Source organism: Mchenga conophoros, linkage group LG15 (genome assembly GCF_057382185.1).
Source record: "Mchenga conophoros isolate Kocher_MC1m ecotype Shallow Benthic linkage group LG15, M_conophoros_male_GT1.1, whole genome shotgun sequence".
Taxonomy (NCBI): Eukaryota; Metazoa; Chordata; class Actinopteri; order Cichliformes; family Cichlidae; genus Mchenga; species Mchenga conophoros.
Genome location: NC_140540.1, coordinates 1,498,771 through 1,523,345, shown reverse-complemented (window position 1 = coordinate 1,523,345; position 24,575 = coordinate 1,498,771). Strand labels below are relative to the sequence as shown.

Genomic DNA, 24,575 nt, shown 5'->3' with positions numbered 1-24,575 from the left:
GAGGGGGGGGGGCCTCACCTTTCATGCATTCCTTCGCCAACAGCGTGAGATGTAAGCAAAGATACCCTAGCCTCGCTTTGCTCTACGGCTGTTTACATCACCACGCCACCAGAGGTCCTGCTTCATTGAGCTCGAGAGCAGGAGAGGAGAAAACATGCATAATCAATCGGGGGGGTGGGGAGGTTGCAGCGTGTCTGCTTGCGTGTGCGTGCGCTCTTACATAAAACGCTCAGTGACGTGCCAGATACAGACACTGAGCCGGCGCAAATCTGTGGCTGCTCCTGCGTCCAAGGCCCCGGGGTTCAAACAGACAACACAAATACAAACACACACTTTGCTCTGGAAAATGCATTTTTAGTCATCCGCTCAGGTGAGTGCCGGCTGCGATATCAGCTTTGTAGCAAGGGAGCAGTGTGTGAAGAACAGTCAGTGAACAAGAAGAGCTCACCTAAGACGCGAGTGTCGTTTTCATAGTAAGTAGAATTATTTTTGTGAAATCAAAGCTGCTTTTCATTTTGTTGATTGATGAAACCTCCGTCCTCACACAGTCAAACATCTGTTTCTTTCTTCTACACTAGCATCTTAGGGAGCGCAGGTAAATGGAAAGATTAAAAAACTAATTTCTGAGGTCAAAGTCACTTATTTATTACAAGAATAAGAACACAATCCGATTTTCTCTGATATTATAACGTCTTATGAAACAAACTGGAAAAATTGTTCTGAAAAAACTTGAGAGATGTTTGAAACTTTTGGGAATAATAACCTGAGCTTAGGTTAGACTTTAACATCAAACATACAAAATCTTCTGAGTCTTGCAAATGTATCTCAGAGAACATCCATATTTTTTCTTTTCTCATAAATGTAAATCAAATCAAATCAAAATGTATTTATATAGCACATATTAAAACAACAGTGTTGACCATAGTGCTTCACAGTCAATAAAACTGTGACAAGTCGTAACAAGGTTTCCGTAGGTGAACCTGCGGAAGGATCATTACTGTACAACTGTAATCTTAGATGGTGCAGATGTTCTTCTTTTTGTCCTGTATCCCAGTTTATACAGCACCAAATCACAGCCTTTATCCTGGAAGCTCTTGGCGACAGTGGGAAGGAAAAACTCCCACAGCCTTCAGACATTACTAGATTTTTCTCTACGGTACCATCGGGGAGAAATGTACTAAAGCTTACTGAAAACACGTCAGCGCTCTGCTCTGCGCCCTCCTGCTGTCACTTTATGCTGACCTGTAAAACAACATGTGTTTGCTGTCGTCTTAAACCACACGTGCTGTTACCATAGTAGCCAGGAGTGCAGTTTTTTTAAGATGACGATTTTAAGTAAGCAAGTTTGCTTTGATTAGAGGGGGAGGATTTTAAAATAAGGACTAAATATTGGGCCTTGAGCAAGAGAAGCCACTTCACAGAGCCATAAACCAGTCCCACCAGTGTCTGTTACGACACCACATACAAACGATATGAAAGCCTGCTTTGAGAAGCTGGCGAGATGTCCCGCTGCAGTCCAGAAATCGGCCTGAAAAGCCCGTTCCTGGGCTGCTTGTGCATTGAGAGGAATTTGGCACTAACCTGTCTCCAACCCTGGTTATCAGTGGTTACAAAACACCCATCTGGCAGCAGCAACTCTGCATTAGGAGCATAAATGACAGCACAACAGCAGATGGCACTGTTGAGGTGTGGAAGCATATTTAATGCCCGAGGGAGCGAGTGAGGAGAACAGCTATTGGCAACGAGGAAAGAATGAATAAACGCATCATGTTGCTTCCATAGCAAAATTCCTAAACAATAATCCAGATTAAAACTCTTCATTCTGATACATAAATATCAGATATACATATATGTGTGTGTATTAGTCGGTCTTATCCACCATTATTCCTCCGTGTCTCTCATCAGACACAGAAAAGCTAGTAAGAGGTGCAGGAGTGAGTCACTGCCAGCTTTGGCAGGTGGACCTGAGGGCTACCCTCTGCTCCGTGTGACGTAGTTCAAAGCGAAGCAGAACAACAGGGCAGAAATAAAAGGACGACTGTTTTATCTTCCCTTTGCCAGTGGTGAGTCTAAAATGGTCTTTTAAGAGCTTGGCAGATAAATCCACAGCAGCTTGTGCTTTTTTGAAGGCGTCTTTTAAACAAAAGCTCACGATCGAGCTTCTCCTGCTTAGCCGGGGCGAGAAGAAGAAAGGAGGCGAGGGAAGAAAGAGATGTAGCGTTTGAGAGGGAGGGAGGGGGAGAGGCAGGGAGGGGGAGAGGCAAGGCAATTTTATTGGTGTAGCACACTTTCAGCACAAGGCAATTCAAGGTGCGTTACATGATTAAAATAAAACATGAAACATTATAAAAGTAAAATACAAGAAAACATTTACAATAAAACAATAATCAAGACAATAATTTATATGAAAAATTAAAACAAACCAGTAGAGAGCCATAATAGGATCAGTTACTCATAAGCAAGTCTAAATAAGTAAGTTTTAATTTTAGAGTTAAAAGAGTTCAGTGTCTCTGCAGCTTTGCAGTCTCCTGATAGTTCCAGATGTGAGGGGCATAGAAACTAAAAGCTGCTTCTCCAGGTTTAGTTCTGGTTCTGGGGACGGTCAGTAAACGAGAGCTGGAGCACCCGACTGATCTGGATGGTTTGTAGCAGATCCCTAATGTACTCTGGCGCTAACCCATTCAAGCATTTATAAACTAATAAAAGCACTTTAAGGTCTATTCTGTGAGCTACAGGGAGCCAGTGTAATGGCTTTAGAACTGGAGTAATGTGCTCTATTTTCTTGGTTCTAGTGAGAACACGAGCAGCAGCGTTCTGGATCAGCTGCAGTTGTCTGATTGGTTTTCTGGGTAAACCTGTGAAGATACTGTTACAGTAATCAAGGAGATAAATGCATGGATGAGTTTTTCTAGGTCTAATTGTGCCATCAGTCCTTTAATCCTAGAAATGTTCCTCAGGTGATAGGAGGCTGACTTTGTTATAACTTTGATGTGGCCCTGGAGGTTCAGGTCTGAGTCCATTATTACACCTAAAGTTCTGGCCTGGTCGGTAGTTTCTAGTTGGACCAGCTTGAGCTGATTACTGATATTTAATCGCTCTTTTTTGGGTCCAAAGAGAAGTACTTCAGTTTTGTTATTGTTCAGTTGAAGGAACTTATGAGACATCCAGTTATTAATTTGGATAGGTTCAACATCACCTGGTGACATTGAGATATAAAGTTAAGTATCGTCTGCATAATTGTGGTAGTTAATATTATTGGTGGTTATAATCTGGCTTAACGGGAGCATGTAAATGCTAAATAAGAGGGGCCCTAGGACGGAGCCCTGGGGGACCCCACATGTGATTTCTATATTTTGTGATGAAAATTGGCTAATTGACACATAGAAGTTCCTGTTCTTAAGGCCGGACTTGAGGCGGTGAGGAAATACCACACAACGGGGAAAAACCCCAACAACAACACAACAACAACACACGACCTCCTCTGAGTTCTCTCTGGATGTCTGCAGCACGCTTCATTACTTGCATTGTGCTTCCATTTTACACGACTCATCAAACATCCTGGGCTTCTTCCTCCTCGAGCATGAATTCATTATTCATGACTGCTCAGTCATGTTTGAGTCTGTGCGTGCGTGCACACATGGAAAAGCCCGGTCCTGACTCTGCACGTTCACGGCTCTGTCGCCTCTGCTGCCACGGTGTTGTTTCCATCTGACTTAGAGAGGGCTAACACACCCACACGATGTCTTAATGGCTTCTATCATCTCCCCCGTATGAGCCTATTTATAAAAGTCAGGGATGTAATTTTGACGTGTGCTCGTTCTCACCCTGAGGTGCATGCCAACGTACAGCTAGCTGCACTCTGGAGGCTACACGTCTGTAACCTACTTTAGGAGCACCTGCCTTACACGCACTGAAGTGCTGCCAGCTGACTGCTCTAATTTTAAGTAATCAGTAGTGCTCTGATTTGATGTGTTGCGTGCTGTGGTGTCGCAATTACATGAACAGCAGCAACCTTCTCCTCTCTCGATCCACTTCTCACAGGTACGGGCGTCCTGCCTGCTCTCTGAGTTTGCTCGGAGGGTAACTAGTCTGTCCGGCAGAAAAAAACAAAGACAACACGTCCAGCAAAAATGCCTTGTTGATGTCAGTGGTCAGAGGGAAACAGGCAACAGTAACTCAAACCGAGGTATGCAGAAGAGCATCTCTGATTGCACAACATGTCAAACCTTATAAATGGTAAAAGGCCTGTATTTGTATAGCGCTTTACACATCCAGTCATCCACACATTCATACACTGGTGATGGCAGCTACATTGTAGCCACAGCCACCCTGGGGCGCACTGACAGAGGCGAGGCTGCCGGACACTGGCGCCACCGGGCCCTCTGACCACCACCAGTAGGCAACGGGTGAAGTGTCTTGCCCAAGGACACAACGACCGAGACTGTCCAAGCCGGGGCTCGTTAGCAGTTAGTGCAACAATAGAAAAATAGTTGCGGGACGGCACTATGTAGCGTTTGTCTAGGGTGTTGATCATTTTCCTAAATCCCTCGTTTTGCACAGTGTTGATGGAGCCATATCTTTGGTCAGGTGATAAGTGATAGCCTCCGTAATTTCTTTGTGCCTGCGGGAGTTCGACGTGTATAGGGAAGCGCTGTATAAGGTTCCCGTTATTGATGTTTGGGTGGTTGACCGGGACGGATTTTCTCCTGTCACTTTCTCGTCATCCCTGACGTGCTCTCCATTGTTTTTTCCTGCTAATTTTAGCATCACAGCTTCTGTATCACGTGGTATAAGGCTCCGCCCTTGTCATTTGTTGAGCAGGAAGAGTGAGCGCTTGTTTTCATGCAGATTACGTCCCGGATCAAAATGCGGTACAATCGTCGTCGTCTTTTTTTTTTTTTTAAATCGTTGTCATTTGGAAATGAGATCGCACATAAGTATGAATCGAGATCGCGATTTTCTAACGATTAATCGTGCAGCCCTAGGTTCTACAGCACCACAGTGAGTGTAGGATTTGTGTTTGACGGGGGGGGTTGTGTTTGTGAGGGGGTCATCAGGATAAACCTGGATTTCACTGAGTCCAAGTCCAAGCATAGAGGTAGACGTGAGTGTAATAGATCCTCTCCAACAATAATTATATTTTTTCTTGAACAGTTTTAAAGCCTGAAAAGCTCACGATGCACATCTTATCCTATTTTTAAAGGTCCATGTGTTTGAGAATGTGCATGCCTTTTGAAAACTGGTAAATATAATATGTGTGTATAAAATCTTGACTTCTTCCACATGAAAGTCAGGGGTCAGAACGATGGGGCTGCGGCGTCTCTCTCTTGGGTGGAGCTTGCTGACATGGTGGTTTGCACTCTTGTTAACCAGCTGAAGGTCACTCTGGCTGCCACGGCGGGATTTAGCCTGCACCGTGACACTAATAGCCTTGTTCACCACTCGTCTGTGATAGAGGATGTGCCAGTGTGCGGCTCAGTCTGAATATAATTTCCCCTGCTGAACGGACCCCATTATCGCTCTCCGTGCATCTAAAGGCCCTCACTTACTTCCTCTTCTCTTGCTCCCACACCTCAGCAGCAGCAGTGAGGTGCCCTCAAAGTTACTGAACAATTCAATTACATTTTTACAGTCCGGACCGAGGCGCCGCAAAGAGGCCAGAGAGCAGCCGGAAGGCTTAAAAGCAATTCATTATTCCGAGTCGCCATCTGTGCGTCGGCCTTTTCGCTCTCTCTGTTTCGACGTGCCTCTGCAAGCACATTCACGTGTCCGTTACAGCTCTACAGCTTCTAGTGCATCTGATCTGCAACACTCGGAGCAATTAACACCAATTTTCTGTTCTGAAGGACTCGCGGTGTAGAAACCACTGTTTGTCTTTGTGAAAATTACAGTCTGCTTACTCAGTGTCAGATTCTCCTCCCTGTGTGCTTTCCAAACATTGTAAACTACTCGTGTTCATAATGAGTGAGTCATTTAGTCTCCAGTTTATCATCGTCATTTGTCTGCTTCGCGGTTCCTGAGCAGCTTCGAGAGCATCGGGATTGTTTCTATATTTGTGCAACTCGTGAACTGAAGTCGACACGAAGTATTTCATGCTGTCGATGGAATCTCTGCCTTTCAGGAGCCGCAGTGTGTAGCATTCAGCACTGTGTGTGTGTGCGCTTTGTTGTGACAACGATGGAGAATGGCATGAGCGCTTCTGAGATGACAAAAGCTATTTTTAGTGCACGGCAGCCACAAGCCTCCTTGGAAGGGAGGTGAGAGAGGAAGTGGGCAAAGATGGAGGAAATAACAAAGGGGAAGATGCAGAAAGGAAGGAGGGAGAATGGCAGGAATCGACATGGGAATCAAATAGGAAATTATAATAATTTGATATTCTTTGTGCATGTTCGAGGGGCTGTAAGAGCTTTGGTGTTGTCCTGCTCCGTGTATCGTTTTGTTACATTTATTATTTTACAGTAAAATTATAGTAACACATTTTTTCAATCTTTCTAAACCAGAATAACAGAACATCAAAGAATTTACAGAAAATAGCGCGAGAACGATCCGTAAAAATGTAACACGTGCAAATAAAAGACAAAACACAAAGACGACATTATGAACCGTTACACAAAAGCCTGTACAAGTGTGTAGGGCTGCAGCGTTTGATTATTTTAGTAATCGAGTATTCTATTGATTATTTCATTAAGTAACTGGACAAGAAAACAGCCTTGTTGTGAACTCCATGCTCTGTCGGGATTGCTGCAGGTAGTTGCTGGATGGGAAAGCGGTGGTCCTGCGGCCCAGTCCTGGATTACTGTCCCCGCTGAGCCTCGGACAGCTCGCACTCAGGGCGTGGAGGCGGCTCGGTGCCAGGCTGCCCTGTGTGTGCTTTGGTGGCGTACGTCAGGCGTATCGGGCCGATTAGCAGGACAGACCAGCTGTTTGTCACCTTCCATTCCCGAATCCTGGGCAGAGCCCTGTCTAAGTTGCTGTTGTCCCGCTGGGTCGTGGAGGCCATTCGGCAGGCGTAAGCGTCTTCAGGAGTTTCTGGAGCGTGGGTGCACTCGACTCGAAGGGTGGCCACATCGTGGGGCTTGTTGAGGGGAGCCTTCCTCTCATTTGTGCAGCGGTCGCCTGGTTTTACAGCTTGAATGCGCAGCCAGACCCTCTTTCAGGTAGCAGGTGCCGGGTGCCCCTCAGCGACAGCCTACATCTAAATGGTCAGCCTAGTGTTTTGCGGTCAGACCATAGCGGCTGGCTCTGTTGCAGGACTTGAGGCCAGGATTGCGTCTGGCAGACGGCTTTGCCTTTTGCATCTGGTGTGGCCTTCACCGGGCCGTCCTGTGTAGATGTAAATCTTAAATAGTTTGTTTGCAACACTGCGATGGGTGTGGGCTGCACCGTCTCCTCATGGGGTGTCTTAAAGAGTTACTTAGTGAGTTATGTTGGGTAATCACAGCAGGCTAAATCATGCACTGCTTTCTCCTTGCAGCAGCAGCAGCAGCAGTGCATTGAGCCTACGCTACACAGCTGTGTGCCGTTGTCTACAGTTTGTGGCACAGCGAGTAGATAGTGCTTCCCCGAGCTGTTTGCAGCCAGACAGAGAGACACTGGTAAGCATCGTCACAGTCAAGTCTAATTATCATTATTATTATTTTCAATTATTTAATGAAATTCCAAATTGTCTGATTAAAATCCAATGTGTTAATATCCACCATCACCCACTCTAACGAGTTACTGCCTATCAGTAGCTGGATTACTGTTTCCATTTTGGTTGTTCCTGATTTTGCACCCTTCGTCCAAAACGTGGTGATTTGTTTTTGTGTCATTTGTTTTCCATTTTTGTAGCTAGAAAAACAAAAAATCTTCACTGTAACTAAGGTTGATACTGGTCCACGCTGACACATCCCAACAATTAGTGATGTAGCAGCCTCTTAAAATATTCACATTTTGTTGTGCAGTACAGAGATCTCTCAGCTCCAAGCTGCTTGGCTGTCACAGAATTATTAAATATGTATACGCCCAAGACTTTTATTTGTTTTTGTACAAGTGTGCGCTGTCACATCTATGCCAAACGATCTCCTATAGCTAATTTTCCATGTCAATCTGAGGCTGCAGCGCGGTCGTTTCAGTCTTTGTCTCCTGTGATTAGGGGACATATGTTTCCTCGCAGAGACGGGCTGTTGGCCAGATGATGTCAGTGTCCTTCTGTCACTCCATTTACCTTCCTCGCATTCAGCCCTCCGATCCGTCTTTCTGTCTGTTTGTGGGGAACACGGGGAGCCTCGCAGTCTGTTGAACGGTGCACACAAACACACATGCGCGCGCATCACACCCGTCGACAGGAAAAGCCTTGAGGCTATGAAAGCGTGACGCGACTGAGCAGAATCCATCCATACATCTGCTGCATATTCAGGTCAGCATCTGGCTGAGCGTGGGCCAGCGTTACAACAATGCATCAATCGCCTCCCGCGCAGCCACAAAGCACACGTATGATGTCTCCGTGCCGTCACTCGGCAATAAGATTGACGAACTGGCCCTGATGAGAAGCATGAACAGAGACTTTGCCTCCTCCTGTGTCTTATGTTTTACGGAGTCGTGGCTCAGTGAGAACATCCCAGACTGCGCGCTCAAGCTGGAGGGCTTCCATCTGCTGCGCGCGGACCGGCAGGCCGCTCTCTCCGGTAAGTCCAAAGGTGGAGGTCTCTGCTTCTACATCAATAGTGGCTGGTGCACAGATGTAACAGTGATTGCTCAGCACTGCTCTTCCTCTCTGGAATATCTTTTTATTCACTGCAAACCGTTTTATTCTCCGCGGGAGTTTGCTTCATTCATCCTGGCCGCTGTTTACATCCCGCCAGACGCAGATGCGCAGGCAGCTCAGAGCGCACTCGCAGAGCAGATACTGCACACGGAGCGGACATTCCCGGACTCTCTCATCATTGCTCTTGGGGACTTTAACAAAGCCAATCTGAGCCATGAGCTTCCCAAATACAAGCAGTATATTAAATGCCCGACCAGAGAGGAGAGGACATTAGACCACTGTTACAGCACGATCAGCGGGGCCTATCACGCGGTGCCCCGCGCTTCACTCGGACTTTCTGACCACGTCATGATCCACCTAATCCCCGCGTACAGACAGAGGCTGAAACTCTCCAAACCTGTCGTGAGGACTAAAAAACTGTGGAGCAACGAGGCTGTGGAGGAGCTTCGCACGTGTTTGGAGTCCACAGACTGGGACACAATGAAGGCTGCTTCTAACAGCTTGGACGAGTTTACGGACACTGTCACCTCCTATATCCACTTCTGTGAGGACAGCATTGTGCCATCACGCACCAGGGTGAGTTATAACAATGACAAACCCTGGTTTACTCCTAAACTCAAAAAGCTGTGGCTGGAAAAGAGAAAGGCGTTCAGAAGCGGAGACAGGGACTGCTACAGAGAGGCCAAGTACAGGTTCACTAAAGAAGTGGACATTGCCAAACATCAGCACTCTGAGAAGATGCAGCAGCAGATCTCAGAGAATGACTCGGCCTCTGTGTGGAAAGGTTTTAGGAATATCACCAACTACAAGCCTAAAACCCCCCACTCCACTGATGACTTGCTCTTAGCCAACACCCTTAACGACTTCTACTGCCGTTTTGACGAGCCATCAGGCAGCCTTCACACCTCCAACGACCCCAACAATAGAGGCACTTTGGACACTCATTCCCCCACCTCTCCCCCCTCCATAGAGCCATCACCACCTTCAAACTGTTCACCTACAACACCCCCCTCCTCACCCCACACAAAAGAGGATTTCACACCACCTCCTCCCACCACAACTCTTCATATTCATGAAGCAGATGTGAGGAAGCAGTTTAGGAGTCTGAATGCTCGGAAAGCTCCCGGCCCAGACGGCGTGTCTCCTGCCACCCTCAGACACTGTGCAAACGAGCTGGCCCCAGTGTTTTCTGGCATTTTCAACTCCTCACTGCAGGCATGTCATGTGCCTGCCTGCTTCAAGTCCTCCACCATAATCCCTGTCCCCAAGAAACCTAGGATCACTGGACTAAATGACTACAGACCCGTGGCTCTGACATCTGTGGTCATGAAGTCTTTTGAGCGCCTAGTTCTCTCCCATCTCAGGACCCTCACGGCCCCCCTCCTGGACCCCCTGCAGTTTGCATATAGAGCCAACAGGTCTGTAGACGACGCCATCAACATGGCCCTACACTTCATCCTGCAGCATCTGGACTCCCCAGGAACCTACGCCAGGATCCTGTTTGTGGACTTCAGCTCTGCCTTCAACACCATCCTTCCAGACCATCTCCGAGGCAAGCTTTCCCAGATGAATGTGCCTGATCCCATCTGCCGGTGGATCACTGACTTCCTGACGGACAGGAAGCAGCACGTGAGGCTGGGAAAGAATGTCTCGGACTCCCGGACCATCAGCACCGGCTCCCCTCAGGGCTGTGTTCTTTCTCCTCTGCTCTTCTCCCTGTACACCAACTGCTGCACCTCCACCCACCAGTCTGTCAAGCTAATCAAGTTTGCAGATGACACCACCGTTATTGGACTCATCTCGGACGGGGATGAGTCTGCCTACAGGAGGGAGGTTGAACGTCTGGTGTCTTGGTGCAGCCACAACAACCTGGTGCTGAATGCCCAGAAGACAGTGGAGATTATTGTGGACTTCAGGAAGCACACAGCCCCACTCCCCCCCATCATCCTGACTGACACCCCCATCACCTCTGTGGACTCATTCCGCTTCCTGGGTAACACCATCACCCAGGACCTGAAGTGGGAGCCCACCATCACCTCCGTCATCAAGAAAGCCCAGCAGAGGATGTACTTCCTGAGGCAGCTGAAGAAATTCAACCTGCCAACACGGACGATGATGCAGTTCTACACTGCAATCATCGAGTCCATCCTCACCTCCTCCATCACCGTGTGGTACGCTGGAGCCACTATCAGGGACAAACAGAGACTGCAGCGTGTTGTGCGCTCTGCTGAGAAGGTGATTGGCTGCAGACTCCCATCTCTGCAGGACCTGTACACCTCCAGGACACTGGGGCGTGCAGCTCGGATCTCAGCTGACCCTTCTCACCCTGGACACAGTCTGTTTGACCTGCTCCCCTCAGGCAGGAGGCTCCGGTCCATTCGCACCAGAACCTCTCGCCATAAGAACAGTTTCTTCCCCTCTGCTGTTGGACACATGAACAATAACCACATGACTGTTCCCACCACTAACACATGACCCTACGCTGTGTCACTGCATCATTTCATGTTTGGCACTGATCACCACCTGCACTCATGTATATATCTTTCTACGTAGCACTTTTAATTCTTATACCTACTTTTATTTTTCATGTCTATTTAAGTGCTATTTATGACACTATGTTTGCACTGAAGCACCGCAGCAATTTCCTAATGTTGTAAACCTGCTCAACATTTGGCAATAAACCCCATTCTGATTCTGATTCTGATTCTGATATTTCCCTGGTTTTAGGGATTATGAGGACCTCGTTAAATGCATTTAGCAAACACTCAAACTGGTTTCACTTTCTGTCTTTTTGCTGTTTTAATGCAGGAGTCAGCCACAGACGACTGGAAGGGAAAAGACAGAGTTTCTGTTTGCAGCAGAAACCACAATGAAGGCCATTATACTGATGCTGCCTTATCACAATAAGTCTATTGATGCTCACTGGATGTTACTTGGCAAACAACACAATAACACACAGACACACAACACTAAGAAGGTATGAATCCTGTTTTGCAAGTGTTTGGATCACTGTTAAACGTGCGCATTTCTGTGCATGTGTGCGCATGTGTGTGTGCATGTGTGTGTGCATGTGTGTGTGTGTGCATGTGTGCGCATGTGTGTGTGCATGTGTGTGTGCGTGTGTGACTGCATGTGTGTGCATGTGTGTGTGCATGCATGTGTGTGTGCATGTGTGTGTGTGTGTGCATGTGTGTGCATGTGTGTGCATGTGTGTGTGCATGTGAGTGCATGTGTGTGTGCATGTGTGTGCATGTGTGTGTGCATGTGTGTGCATGTGAGTGCATGTGTGTGTGCATGTGTGTGTGCATGTGTGTGCATGTGTGTGCATGTGAGTGCATGTGTGTGTGCATGTGTGTGTGCATGTGTGTGTGCATGTGAGTGCATGTGTGAGTGCATGTGTGTGTGCATGTGTGTGTGCATGCTTCAAGCACAAAAACAAAAAATTTTGCAGTGACAAAAATCTATCACCTCTTTGTTTCTGCGAGTGTCATTATCCTGTTACAAATGGCTCACGGAGCAGCTGGCATGTCATGGATGACAAATTTCACACACTGTGGCATGGACGCACTCGAGTGCGAGTTGGCACAGAAGCCTGCGATCAATTTTTATGTCGCTGTCTGGTGTTGGCAGTGCCGCTAAACGTGAAGATCCGCTGGGACGCGATGGCTGCAACGAGTCATTTCAGCGACCTGGGACAGTTTGACAGGATCTATGGATTCCACAGGCTCCGTATGATCTCCGGCTCTTTGTGACTCAGACTCTGCTTTGTGTCCTGCTTGGCTGCAACTGGAACAAACTAAACATCATGTTGAATTTAATAAGTCATGAAATGAACAGCTGACAGAATGTGTTTACTGTGGCAATGACTCACATTATAAAAATGCTTTCCTATAGTTGCCTTTACAACTGGCCTCCAATGGCTGCACGTTGTTGGGTAAACTTTTCCTTACAGCTAAACTAACTTTTACGTACAGAAGACAACCAGCCTCAGTTTCACATCATCCTAGCGAGTGTGATTTATAAGAAAGATCAAATATGTGGATATAAGAGAACATATGATGGTTTCCCTGTTTTCTGTCATGTATATTGTTACAGTGCTGGATGCTTGTACTGAATCCCTGCGAGCCACAATCTAAACGCTTTGTGTTAGACAGTCCTCCATACTGTTGGCTCTGTATGACATAACACAGACAGGATAACCCTAATACGGTCATTTCAGCCAAATAGAAGCTTAGTCACCACCTGTGGTTCAAACTTTCTGCCAATCAGAAGAAGGTTCCCTTTTATTTAATCCACAAGCAGTTGGTTTGTGGATTAACATAGTGGGTGTTTTCTGAATAACTCTGACTTCATTCACTCTTCATATAAACTGCATTTAAATGGATAAATTCCATTTCATTTACCGCACTAATGCACATTTGCATTGTGCCATTATCATTTGGACATTTCATCCAATTTTACAATCTAAAATCTAAACGTGACTCAATGTGATTTCCTATCTTTCAAACGTATAAAAGCGACGGCTTCAAAGAAGCATAATTCAGCACATTTAATGAGACGTTCTCTAATGATAATGCAGCTCGTTCATAACCCTCCAGCTCCAATCAAATCTAATAAGCAGAGGGAGCAATCACAGCGTTAACATGTACAGAGAAATACTGACTCGCCACACGTGTGCCCTCACACACAGACACTGTTATTTCCAGCTGACACTCTGCACCTGCGCTCTATCGCAGTGCCTGCATCCTCCTACAAGAGCGAGAGACAAAGTGCGTGTCCAACCAAAACAGTGCATTACCTCCAGGCTGGCAGCCGAGTGTTTAGCACCCTGACAGGGAGGGCTTGTGGACGGCTGTCGCAGGCCCGTGTGGGGACGGGCAGGATGTCTCCTGCTTGTAAACGTAGGAAGCTCGACTCCAACGAGGCCTAATGACTAATAAATAATGCACGCGGGCTTCCTTTCGCTTGCTTTTACTTTTCTCATCTCTGCCCCTCTCTGCTTCTCGCTTTCAGCCAACGCAAACATGCTGTCCCGCCCCCCTCCTGCTAAACACCCCCCCACCCCAGCACTCCCACCCACCACGAGCCACCCAGGAACAATCTGTCCTGTTAATGTGCGGCCCTGTTTTCCCACACTTATCAGCCCTCTGGATTTAAATACAGCCGTACCGCTGATACTCTGTTGCCTGGAAACACAATACGATGCAGTAATAATAATAACAGCATTTTACCCCCAAAGCCTGCAGGACCCTTTAAACGGGGGCCACGTTGCCCCAAACTGTTCCTCTGTCGCACTGAGAGGTAAAGAGGCTTCTTTCTTTTTCCGTGGGTTTCTTTTGTGCCTGTTTCCGTCCTTCAGCAGCTCGGGTTATTTCTGCGCCGTCATTTTAAAAGATTTTCGGTGCGTTTCAGGAGACTTTAATGGAACAACTGATCCAAATGGAAAATGTCATTTCTGGCCCTGACAGACGTTCTTTGTTCGGGTTCTTTTCTCCAAGAATACCTTCACTCATCTCCAATGTTTTCTTCCTCAGTTCTTTTCTTTATAACAGCTGGTCTTAGCTGATGCATGACTTCCGACGGCATTTAGAGGAAGTGCGCCGATGACCTCACTGGCAAGGCGTGTCTTACATAACGGTAACTCCCTCAGGTTAAGAAGCATTTCCTGGCACTCCTGATGAAAGCTTCTTACTCTGGCTCAGAGTGCTTTCTTCCATGAGAACTAAAGTTAAAACACGCAGTGAACGAGGACGAGATGCTGAGATAAGCCTGATGTAACAGCAAGATAGTACGGAAGCACTCTGCTGCACTTTCATGTACTCAGTGTTTTTAGGGCTGTGCGATTCAGAAGTGGCTGCTCCTCTCACAGGGAGCTGCCGGGACTGCTTATGATCTGCCACACGTGTGAATAAGTAAGTTTAGATCTGCTGGATCACTTCGAGTCATGAAAACCTTCCTTTTCCTGTCAGTAGCAGCACTCCTGCTAATAGAGAATAATTGTTAAAGTTGATATTTTTAGCCACTTTTTGCTATTTTATTGCAGTTTGTTTGTTCTTGGATCATCATTGAATGCGTTCATCCTTGTTTTGTAAGACTAAATGAAGAAATCAGGGGATAAATTCGCACTGCTGGGTCAGAGGTAATGCGATACGGTGGGATATTAGCATTAGAACGTAATCATCTGTGATATCATCTCTGATATCAGCCTCTACGATGGTTTTCTGCCCAGATACAAAAGAGGCGAATGGGAACGTGGCAGCATGCCGGCTCAAACCCAGAAGGGTTTTTAATGGCAGCGTAATTTGCCTCAGTGGTTCTTGTGGCGATTCAGAGTACACTCAAGTGAGCCTCCAATCAGCCCTGCTCACACCAACTGTGGGAAAACTCACTAAGTACACATCATAGTGGTTTTAAAATTAACACATCTTTAATGACTAACACTGATGCCACAATATCAGCCTACCCTACTTCTCTGACTGCTGGTAGTTTTACTGTCATTATACTGCAAACCTGCTCGCATGCTAAATCTCTGCTAAACCGAACCAAAGGCACCCAGTCAACTTTCCTGTATTCAGAGCTGGGACTGGTGGACTAAAAGAAGCCTTCGACGATAAGGCTGATCTGGGAAGGCGTTAGACTCTTCAATCTTTAGAAAATCCAGCCTGTGACAGGAAACTTTGGTCATTTCAGACCAGATCCGGTGAGCACAGGACTCAAAGTCCGATTTAGTGTGTGGGGAAACCTGAAAATCCACACCGCTAGCATAGCAGCAAGGAAAATATTTCCCCTCAGAGAAGCTCCTCCCAGACTGATGTCTGTTTTCTCTGTGGGAAGGCGGTGATCACGCCTGATCTTTGTGGATTAAGCCAAACATATTAGCTCCTGTTACACGAGCTATGATGCTACAAGCGTAGAGCTCGTATGAAGGTGGAATTTGGCAAGTGATGCTAAAGAGCATCACCAGCTTAAATAGAAATTCACTCGCTGGGCTCACGTCCTCATTTTAGGTTTGACAGCGTTTTAGTAGCTAAACGTACGAGCTGAGCTGCGGTTTGGGGAACGCCTCAAAGGGGACTGCGGCGGCTCCCGGCCCAGCAGAGCCCCATGTACTAAATAGAAGTGGGAGGGAGGGTGGAGCACGAAAACGAGAACAAACAGCTTGTAGAACTGAGGGGGAACATGTGTAGATGAGAGCTGGAAGGAGCGTTTGGAGGCGTGGTCCCGCTAATAAAATAAAAAAATACTTTATCTCCAACTAATGACGGCGACTTCTGGCCGAGGTGAAGATGCACAATTACTTTGTACTTCAGTAGAATTTTCATGTATCTGTACTATTCTTGAGTATTTATGCTTTTTACACAAATATCTCTACTGTTCACGTCCCCGAGTTTTCAAAAACAGGCTTGTTACACAGAAGACCCTCCACGCGCCGCTGGGAAAAAACACATCATCGATGCATCGTCTATGGAGCCACGCTGAGGGGTCGAGGTGAGCCGGGATGATCCAGAACAGCGTTTTGGATGCAGATGTCTATAAGTTTCGGTTGCGCTACCACAAATATCAGCAAACATACATACGTGTACAGTCTGTGGCACAGTGTGTCTGCTAGCTGCAGGTCCAGCTGCTCTTTCCCAGGGAGAGAAAAGAAAAAGACGGAGGTGATATTCAAAGGTAACGACTGGAAACGTAAAGCTTGTGTGCAAAGCCTCATTTTTGAGGCTTTTGAGAAGCTGTGCTGCTGAGGTGATGCTTTCTCACAGCGGGAAACATCCTGCCGTGCAAACCGAAGTATATTAACGTTTTGTTATCCAAAGATTGCCGGAAAAAACTGGGGAGTGTGTGCAGCTAAAGCGATTAGCCTGCAGCACTGTGGTGGAGTTTACAGTAATGTGCTGTGCTGGTGCAGAGCATCTGTGGTGGACATCATGTTAGGTTACATCAAGGGTAGCACACATCTATTTAGATTTAAGCTGATGATGCTGATTCGATTCAGTGAGCTCCACCTTTATAAAGCTTCATACTGCTTCTGGTCTCCAGATGTTCCTACTGCTGCATACGAAGCACGTATTCAGCTCAAGAACACAAAAATAAACTTTTTGGGGAGTTTTATGTTTTAAGGTTCCCATCAGATAGAATTACTCATTAACTGGACTGGTTAAACTGGGCTGGATGAAGTGCCCAGTAAGATCCAGCTGTATGTAATACATTTGTGTTGTCATAAGGGCTCAAAACACTAAGTAAACTCTGCAGGTTCGTGTAGCTTCATTTTTCATCACAGCTTGTTCCTTCAGTTTCAAAACTACCCTGAGATGTATGAAAATGCTAAAATCAGCACACGAGCTTATTGTTTGCTTGTATATGACACTTAAATAGTTTGTTTGCTTGTTTTTTTGTGTTATAAATATGATACAACCCTCCTGTACCACGACGTGACATCACACGGTTGGACCGTGTTCTGATTTTCAACTTGAACCCGAACTTAACGTGACCGCGGAGGAAAACACGGCGAAACAAAACGTGCATCAATACGAAGACGCAGAGTTCACAGAGGTGAGGCGGTGAGAGTGGGCGGGGCCCCGGCGGCTGAGAGGAGGAGCGTTTGAGAGCGTTGCTTCTGTCATCAGCTGTTTCTGGTCTAACATATTCAAGCAACTGTAACTTCATGATGTAGTTTTTTTTATCCAGGTTTGTTTCGCCTCGACTGACAAAAACACAAAAACAAAGTGTATTTACTGGTCTTTGGTTTATTACTGGTCTTTGTGGGGGAACTCCCGAGCTCACTGAACTGGTCTCAGAGGAGACAGCGGATGGTTTACTGCCAAGCAGGGGAGCACCTAACGTTTCCCAACTCTCCCATTTCTTAAATCCAGTTTGTCTTTAGCTGTCTCTGATTTGTGGAAACAACAGCCGGCGGTATTTAGACCGCACGGATCCTCCCCTTCCTTCTCCTCTTCTCACTTCTGTTGTTTCCTCTCGCCTGGAAATGTTAACCAGAAGCTTTGTGGTGTCGTCGGGATGATTAGAAATAGCAGTTTTATAACTGGTTTATGTCATCAACCCTCCAGTGAACTGCAACCGAAGTGTAATTGCAGCATTCATAGGTGAAAATATGTGTTAAATATTTCAGATGTTTTAAGACGATTAAGCCTGTTGGCTGAAATCGTTGGTTCTTCTTCACACAGCGAGTCGAGCGTCACTCTCTGCAGCAAACTGTGCCGCTGCCTCTTTATTCTCCTCATCCAGTTCACACAGCGTCACGTCCCTCTACTGTAATCTGCCCTCGCTGTTAGCAGCCACACCAACAGCTGCTCTGTGAACGCCTGCTCGCTGAGCTACAGGAGAGTCAGTGTGTCGTGTAGTAGCACATAACACGTGTGCAGTCCATCACAATGAAAGTGAGCCAGTGGAGCCTCACCTTGACGTAGAGCTGCTGGAACTCCTCCAGGTTGAGCCGGCCGGTGGGACAGTCCTTCAGGAATCCCTTGTACCACTGCTTCAGCTCGTGCTCGTTAAACTCCGTGTTCTTCACCAGATCCTCCATCACTTCAGGGGTCAGCTTGCTGTTCTGTTTCCCCATTTTTCCTGTGACAAGCAAAGCACAAAAAGGGGGAGGGGCACACAGCATCTTTAAATTAATACAGAGCACAGAGAAGAACGTCTCCTTGTGTGAATCTGCAGGAAAAGTCTGGAGAGCGATTCATCGGAAAGCAGAGAAGTCGACACCAGAGCTGCGTCTAAAAATAAGCTTTGAAACAAATGGAGTGAAATGCTGTTTGCACCTCTTGGACAACAGGGTCAGTTTGTCAGACTCGCTGCCTTTGAGCAGCTGCTTGGCCCACTTTTGTTTACTTTGTTTTTAAAGGAAAACTCAACCACTGAAATCATCAGAGCTTCTGAATTACATTCATTAAAGAAGATTAGCCCAGATTAGCATAAATAAGAAAATCATCCTAGACGACTACAATGTGTGCGGACTACCAGTCTAGGGAAACAACATATAAAATCTTTTTTACATAGGTGTGTGCCTGTCCTGTCCTTCTTTGAATTATTTTTAAGACCACGTTACATTAAAATCTTGTTCTTCCAGTTAAACCTTTAACCACATTTCCTGTTCTGGCCTTTAGTTCCTCCTAAACAGAGAGAATCTCATCCTAAAATCCTAAAAATGAATCTCTGGCTTTTGGAAAGGGTCCCAATGACATGTTAGGCTCCTAAAGTAGTTAACCCACTGTGACTGTGACCCACTGAAACACTCAAGCATGTTTTGCTTTAAAGTGCCTTAATTTCTCCGTCTGCCCCCCAGCCGCCTCTCCTGCATCGAGCTGCCTGCATCTGCGTGATGCTGATGCTGCCACTTTATGGCCTTGATTAGCGCATTAACCAACTCATAATTATCCTAATGTGAAAAAGATGGTTTCGAGTTTTGGAACATTTCCGCTCGCTCTCCTGAGATGTTTTATTAGATCTCTTCAGCTCAAAAACCAGGGAGCACGTGAGGCAGCAACAGTGTGACGTGTGTCTCTGCGTGAGCACCTTTCTTGGCGTGTCGAGGCTTCAATATGTGGAGAAAATCAAAAGAGCTCAAACTTTAGAAAGATGATTGTTTGTATTGGCAGGGTTACACTGTGACTGTGTGGCAGAGGCAGCGCAGGGACTGGTTTAGAAAAGTGTCCCTGTGTTAAAGATCCTCTCACATCTGCCAAACAGCAGCCGCGCACTGTGAGAAGTTATTAAATTAACAAGTTTACAGTTGCCAAGTTTGCTTATTGATCATCTATTGGAGCTGATTTTGTCCCAGTGCACCGCTGCTATACCCTTGTTGCAGATCCAAAAACCTTCTTGGCTGCTAGAAGACAAGTTTATATGGAAGACGCTGACATATCTGCAAGCACTCGCTAACTAGCTGCCAGGTTATACGGTGGAGCTTTTCCACAGCAGTGGCGCCCGCCCCGATGTTTGAAGCCCTGCTGCTCACTCGCTGAACAGAAGAGAGGGCAGCAGCAGAGCAAGACCTTCATTTCATGAAGCAGCACTGTTCACAAAAGCAAAGTCAATAAAGGGCTACGAAAGGTGCTCGGTCGGCCACGAGGAGGTGAAATGAAGCATAACAGCTGTGAGTCAGAGAGATGTCAGCTCCCCAAGCTCAAAGAGTTTTTACATGTGAACCCCCAAATTAAAACAAACACATAAGCAGCGATCTGAAGCGTGCAGTGCTACCTGCAGCCATACGTGACACTGTATCGTAACGGGAAAATATAATAAGGAGAAAAACGCATTTTTATGGCATTTGAAAGTGATAACATTTTGGTTAATATGGTCACAAACATGAAAGAGTTTCAGTCCCATCTAGTTATCAGCAAACTCCATTTCACTCAAACGTCTTCCTAGAAGTTTAAAATAGGTTTGTATTGTTTCACTATGATGAAGAGCAGAGCAGCTCTTTTTTATGAGCCCTGAACCACAGGTCAGGCTATTATAATACATCGTGAAATGATACGGATGGTGTGTGTGTGTGTGTGTGTGTGTGTGTGTGTGTGTGTGTGTGTGTGTGTGTGTGTGTGTGTGTGTGTGTGGACATCTCAGTTGCTTCATCTAATCTATCTGCAGGATTGTTGATGGAGAACTCCAACAGTGGAAAAAGCCACACATCAGATCAGAAAAGTTATTCTTAGCAAATGAGGAAAAATGAAAAGTTCTTCAGTTCATGAAGACCGCATGAAGCAGACTTTTCAACAGCTCAGACACTCCCTGCACCAAAATCTCTCTACGGGAGATAGATATTCATATCCTGTACATAGCTTGTACTCACTACAGCCTGTACATACTTATAGTTATAGAATATTCACAACATACTTCATACCGTGTACATTATAACATACCATAATAGACCCATTTCTGTAATATACTCACATATCTATATTATTGCTAATATATATTGTAATATATCTATATCACTAAAGCACTTCTGGATGGATGCAAACTGCATTTCGTTGCCCTGTACCTGTGCATGTGCAATGACAATAAAGTTGAATTCTATTCTATTCTATTCTATATACTTTGTCCTGAAAGCCAATTTCAAAAGGTTTTTCCAGCTCGGCTCAGCGTGACCCGAGTTCACAGGGACGGTTTACCAAACGGAAATTTGAGTTATGCAATGACTAAGTGTGATACCACGTTGTCTGCAAGCTACATGGAAATTTCAACAAATAAATGAACTCATAATGAATGAAAGTGCTGCAGGTGCACTATGACACAGACTGTACTGAAAATATGAAATTTTGATAACAGTGAACAAAAATCCAATTAAATCAGAGAAACAGTGTGACACAGAGCCATTAGCTTTAATACCTGATGGGAGGTGGAGGTGGGAATCCAGCCAAAACTGGGACAAAGATGGAAGCAGAGAGGAACGAAGAGAGAGGAGAATACAGATGGAGAATGTCTGAGCTTTTTCCTAATGCTCAGTAAGAGACTGTAGAAAGACAACGACAGTCACGGTGAGGACGTAATGCGAACTTTTCCCAACTCTGAGGGAAGGACCGGGGATGAAATTGCAGGATGCTGCTTTCGAGCTTGGAATGTCTGCTCATGACCAACCGTTAGCTTCAATGTGACGCACAACAAGTAAACTGCTGCTGTGGACACAGCGTTACACTAACTATGTATTCTGCATGTTTACTGTGTGTATATGATGTTTAACAGCAAGCTGTGAACGAACCCGAATGCACTTACCAAAGTTTCATGTGTCTGTGCACACATAGTGAAATTACTCTACAGTAAATACGCTAATTTAACATTAACACTGTGGGCTGGCCTGCAAGCCTGAGTAAACTCTGCAACTGTTAGCTAGCTAGCGCTGGTATCAACTTTAATACCAATGTTGTATCCTTCTACTGCTGGCCTAAAACCTTTGTGCTAAGATAACAAGTGCTCATCGTGTAGAGTAATTTACACTTAGCGACTTTCGCGAGTCCAGTACTCCTACGGCACTCAATTTAGTTGTACTAGAGCCTGACTGATTTATCAGCAGGCCAATATTAGCAACAGGCTGTTGTTATAGCTGTTTGCTGATCACTCATCAGTGTCAGAATATATAACGGTCGATAAATGAAAATTAAACAGTAAAGAAGAGAAAGGAGAAACACCCTTCAACCATATTAGGTGTTGACGTTGCACAGTTTGTCCAGCAGGGGGCACTCTGCAACTTCCTCAGTCTGAACGTCACAAATACAACAGTTAGCTATAAACAGTTGGTCAGTTTACCTGAAAATAGTAATTAGTTACTAATTAGTGATTACGTCTCCAAGAAAATAATCCTATTACTTTAATGATTACTTATTTTCAAAACTAATTAGTTACTTTATTCCTTAGTTACTTTTTAAAAACACGATCAGAAGAAAAACAGATCAATCACCTGATATCAGTCAGACTCTAAGCCACACATACCACGAACACATATCCACTCAAACAACTGCCTCGTGAAAGAAAACGAAATGAAGCTGAAATGAGCCAAACTGTTCAAAGAAAAACAAACAAACAGAAAAACTGCTTTTAGAAAATGTACTAAAGATTTTGTTTAATGTTTCCAATTTTACTTTGGATCTGACTTTTCAGGGAGCCAAAAACTCCAGAAAAACCCTGATATCACAGCAGCCCAACAGATGCAACAGATGCAACAGATGCAGTACACTGGACGCATCCCACCACTACTGTGTGCTGCTCACTGAACAAGAACAACGCAGAGGGAGGAGCTGCGGCAGGACTGCTGCGTGTCATCAGTGTGTTCATAATTTGTTTTAATCATCTTCATTCATTCAAACCAACAAATTAACCAGACACTCAGATACATGGATATTATTGGAGCTAATCATTACCTGAGCTTTGGGACATAAAGCTACAGCAGAATAACATCTCACTGATTACACCAGCCATGACCTGTAAATGCAGACGTACTTGGCTTGTAGTTATAACACAGATTATACAACCTGAACACTCAAAAATGTTCAGTTAAAAACAAACCTTGCATCCTTCAAACAGTAGCTTTTGAAGAGCGCAGAAAAGCACGCCTGTGTTACTGTGACCTGCTGGGCATCCTAAATGCTTTCAGCTCGTTCTGTAAAGAAGCAGCTGAACAGTTTCCTCATTCATAACTCAGCCTGTCATCCTTCCACTGTGCTGTCAGTGTGCGAATCTACTAAACTGGCTTTCTAAGATTTTTGGCAGCAATTGCAATTATTCAACAGAAGTGAATCAGCTATACAGCTACGGCGCTGCTATATTATGAAATAAGGCTCCTTTGTGAAAATGTTTTTTAATTACAAATGAGAAAAAAGAGAAAAAGGAAACATCAGCACATGGCTGATTAAAAAAATTGAAAATAACGACGTTGGCGTATGTACGAGTGCTCAGGCATTTGGCTCATATTGAAGATAATCTACGCTCGGCTCTGTATGATGTCACTGAGAGCAATTATCACTAATAAGGCCGTTCTAAGGAAACAAGCCCCTCCCACCTGCTGTTCAAGCTTTCTGTTTATGAGGCGCATAAATAAATATTCGGAACTGTGAATCATACAAAGCAATTTTTAGTCCAAGAGTAAAAATGTGTAGAAACGAGGGTCCCTTTAAGGTAAGTAGCACAGGCTTGATGTGAAACATTGACTGTAAACGAGCGTTTCCCTGTAACGGGCAGCAGCAGGTTAAAGCTCCTCAGTGTTGCAGTGAAACTGAGGAGCCTGAGTGCAGCAGGAGGCCACCGTGCCCTGGAAGAGATGTGAGCAGAAGACGGTCTCACTTACTGTCAGTGCATATGTGAGTAAGTGACTGTGTGACAGAGAGACAAAGTAAATGCATTTGTATTTATAAAGCACGTGTGCATGTACGAAGGCATTACTTATGTGTTTAGGAGCGCAGGTCTGTCACAGACGCTCGCTGATTGAGAAAGAATTGTAGTGCACTTTGCATCCCAAAGATAATGGAGCTCATAAACATTTGAGGAACATCTCAAAGCACCCTGAGCACAGTAAGAGCAAGCAGCAGCATATGCAGCGCTGCGGCAGCGCACGCTACCCGTCAGAACCTCCAGGGACTGAATGCACTTTTGATAAAAGACACAAACATCTTCTGCGCTGTTAATGGTAATTCTCCTCTAAAACATTCAAAACCTGCTTAACAATAGCGTCGCATCACAATGCAAGTGTTGCTCTCACCAGTCATTGAACAAGGGCTGAATCTGCATCTGCAGTGTGCCAGCGTGCTGCTAGGATCCAGCTTTACAGCACACGGTGCTATAGCTGAGCCTTCAGGAGGGGGGGTACGCAAAATTCATGGGCTCAGCTTCATGGTGCGGCTCTTGGGTTTCTGGAAGTAAATGACTGTAATTTTTACTGAAACAGCTGAGACACTTAAATGTTGTGTAACATCAGAAAAAAGGCTGACGGGCTTCAAAGTCAGCAGAACGATGTTCAGCTTTAACAACACTGGGACAGGAGACGTCCAAGACAAGCTTGGTGCTCACAGTTTAACACGGCTGACCGATGCATATGCTGGTGCAGTGAGACCATTTACAGCATTAACTCCATGTGTAGTTCGAGTTAACACATAGATCTCAGAAATATAATTGATATATTATCATTGCCAACAGCTTTTTAGAATTTTTTCTTCTGGCAAGGCAAACATGTCGACACCTTCTCGGCTGAATAAAAACTGCATGTACACCGAGCGCGCACACACACTGTTACACCCTCAGTTGGACTTATAAATGAATATCGTGTTTTTATAAGAGAATGCAAATATATCCTTTCTCAAGGAGTGAAAATGACAAGTCACAC

At 45.4% G+C, this 24,575-nt stretch overlaps 1 protein-coding gene and 1 long non-coding RNA gene across 2 annotated transcripts in view; one reads left to right on the top strand and one right to left on the bottom strand.

Annotated features, from left to right (window-relative positions):
* The window catches only part of vsnl1a (visinin-like 1a), a 38,207-nt gene that overhangs the window by 11,560 nt on the left and 2,072 nt on the right, over positions 1-24,575 (bottom strand). The window contains exon 2 of the mRNA XM_085247574.1: positions 18,162-18,328. Within this exon, the coding sequence (XP_085103700.1) occupies positions 18,162-18,323 (162 nt within the window). The 5' untranslated portion in view covers positions 18,324-18,328. The remainder of the gene's footprint in view (positions 1-18,161; positions 18,329-24,575) is intronic.
* On the top strand, positions 267-13,730 carry LOC146557456 (uncharacterized). Its single transcript, XR_014888656.1, has 3 exons — positions 267-473; positions 7,475-7,595; positions 11,555-13,730. It is a non-coding gene; the product is annotated as an uncharacterized LOC146557456 (long non-coding RNA).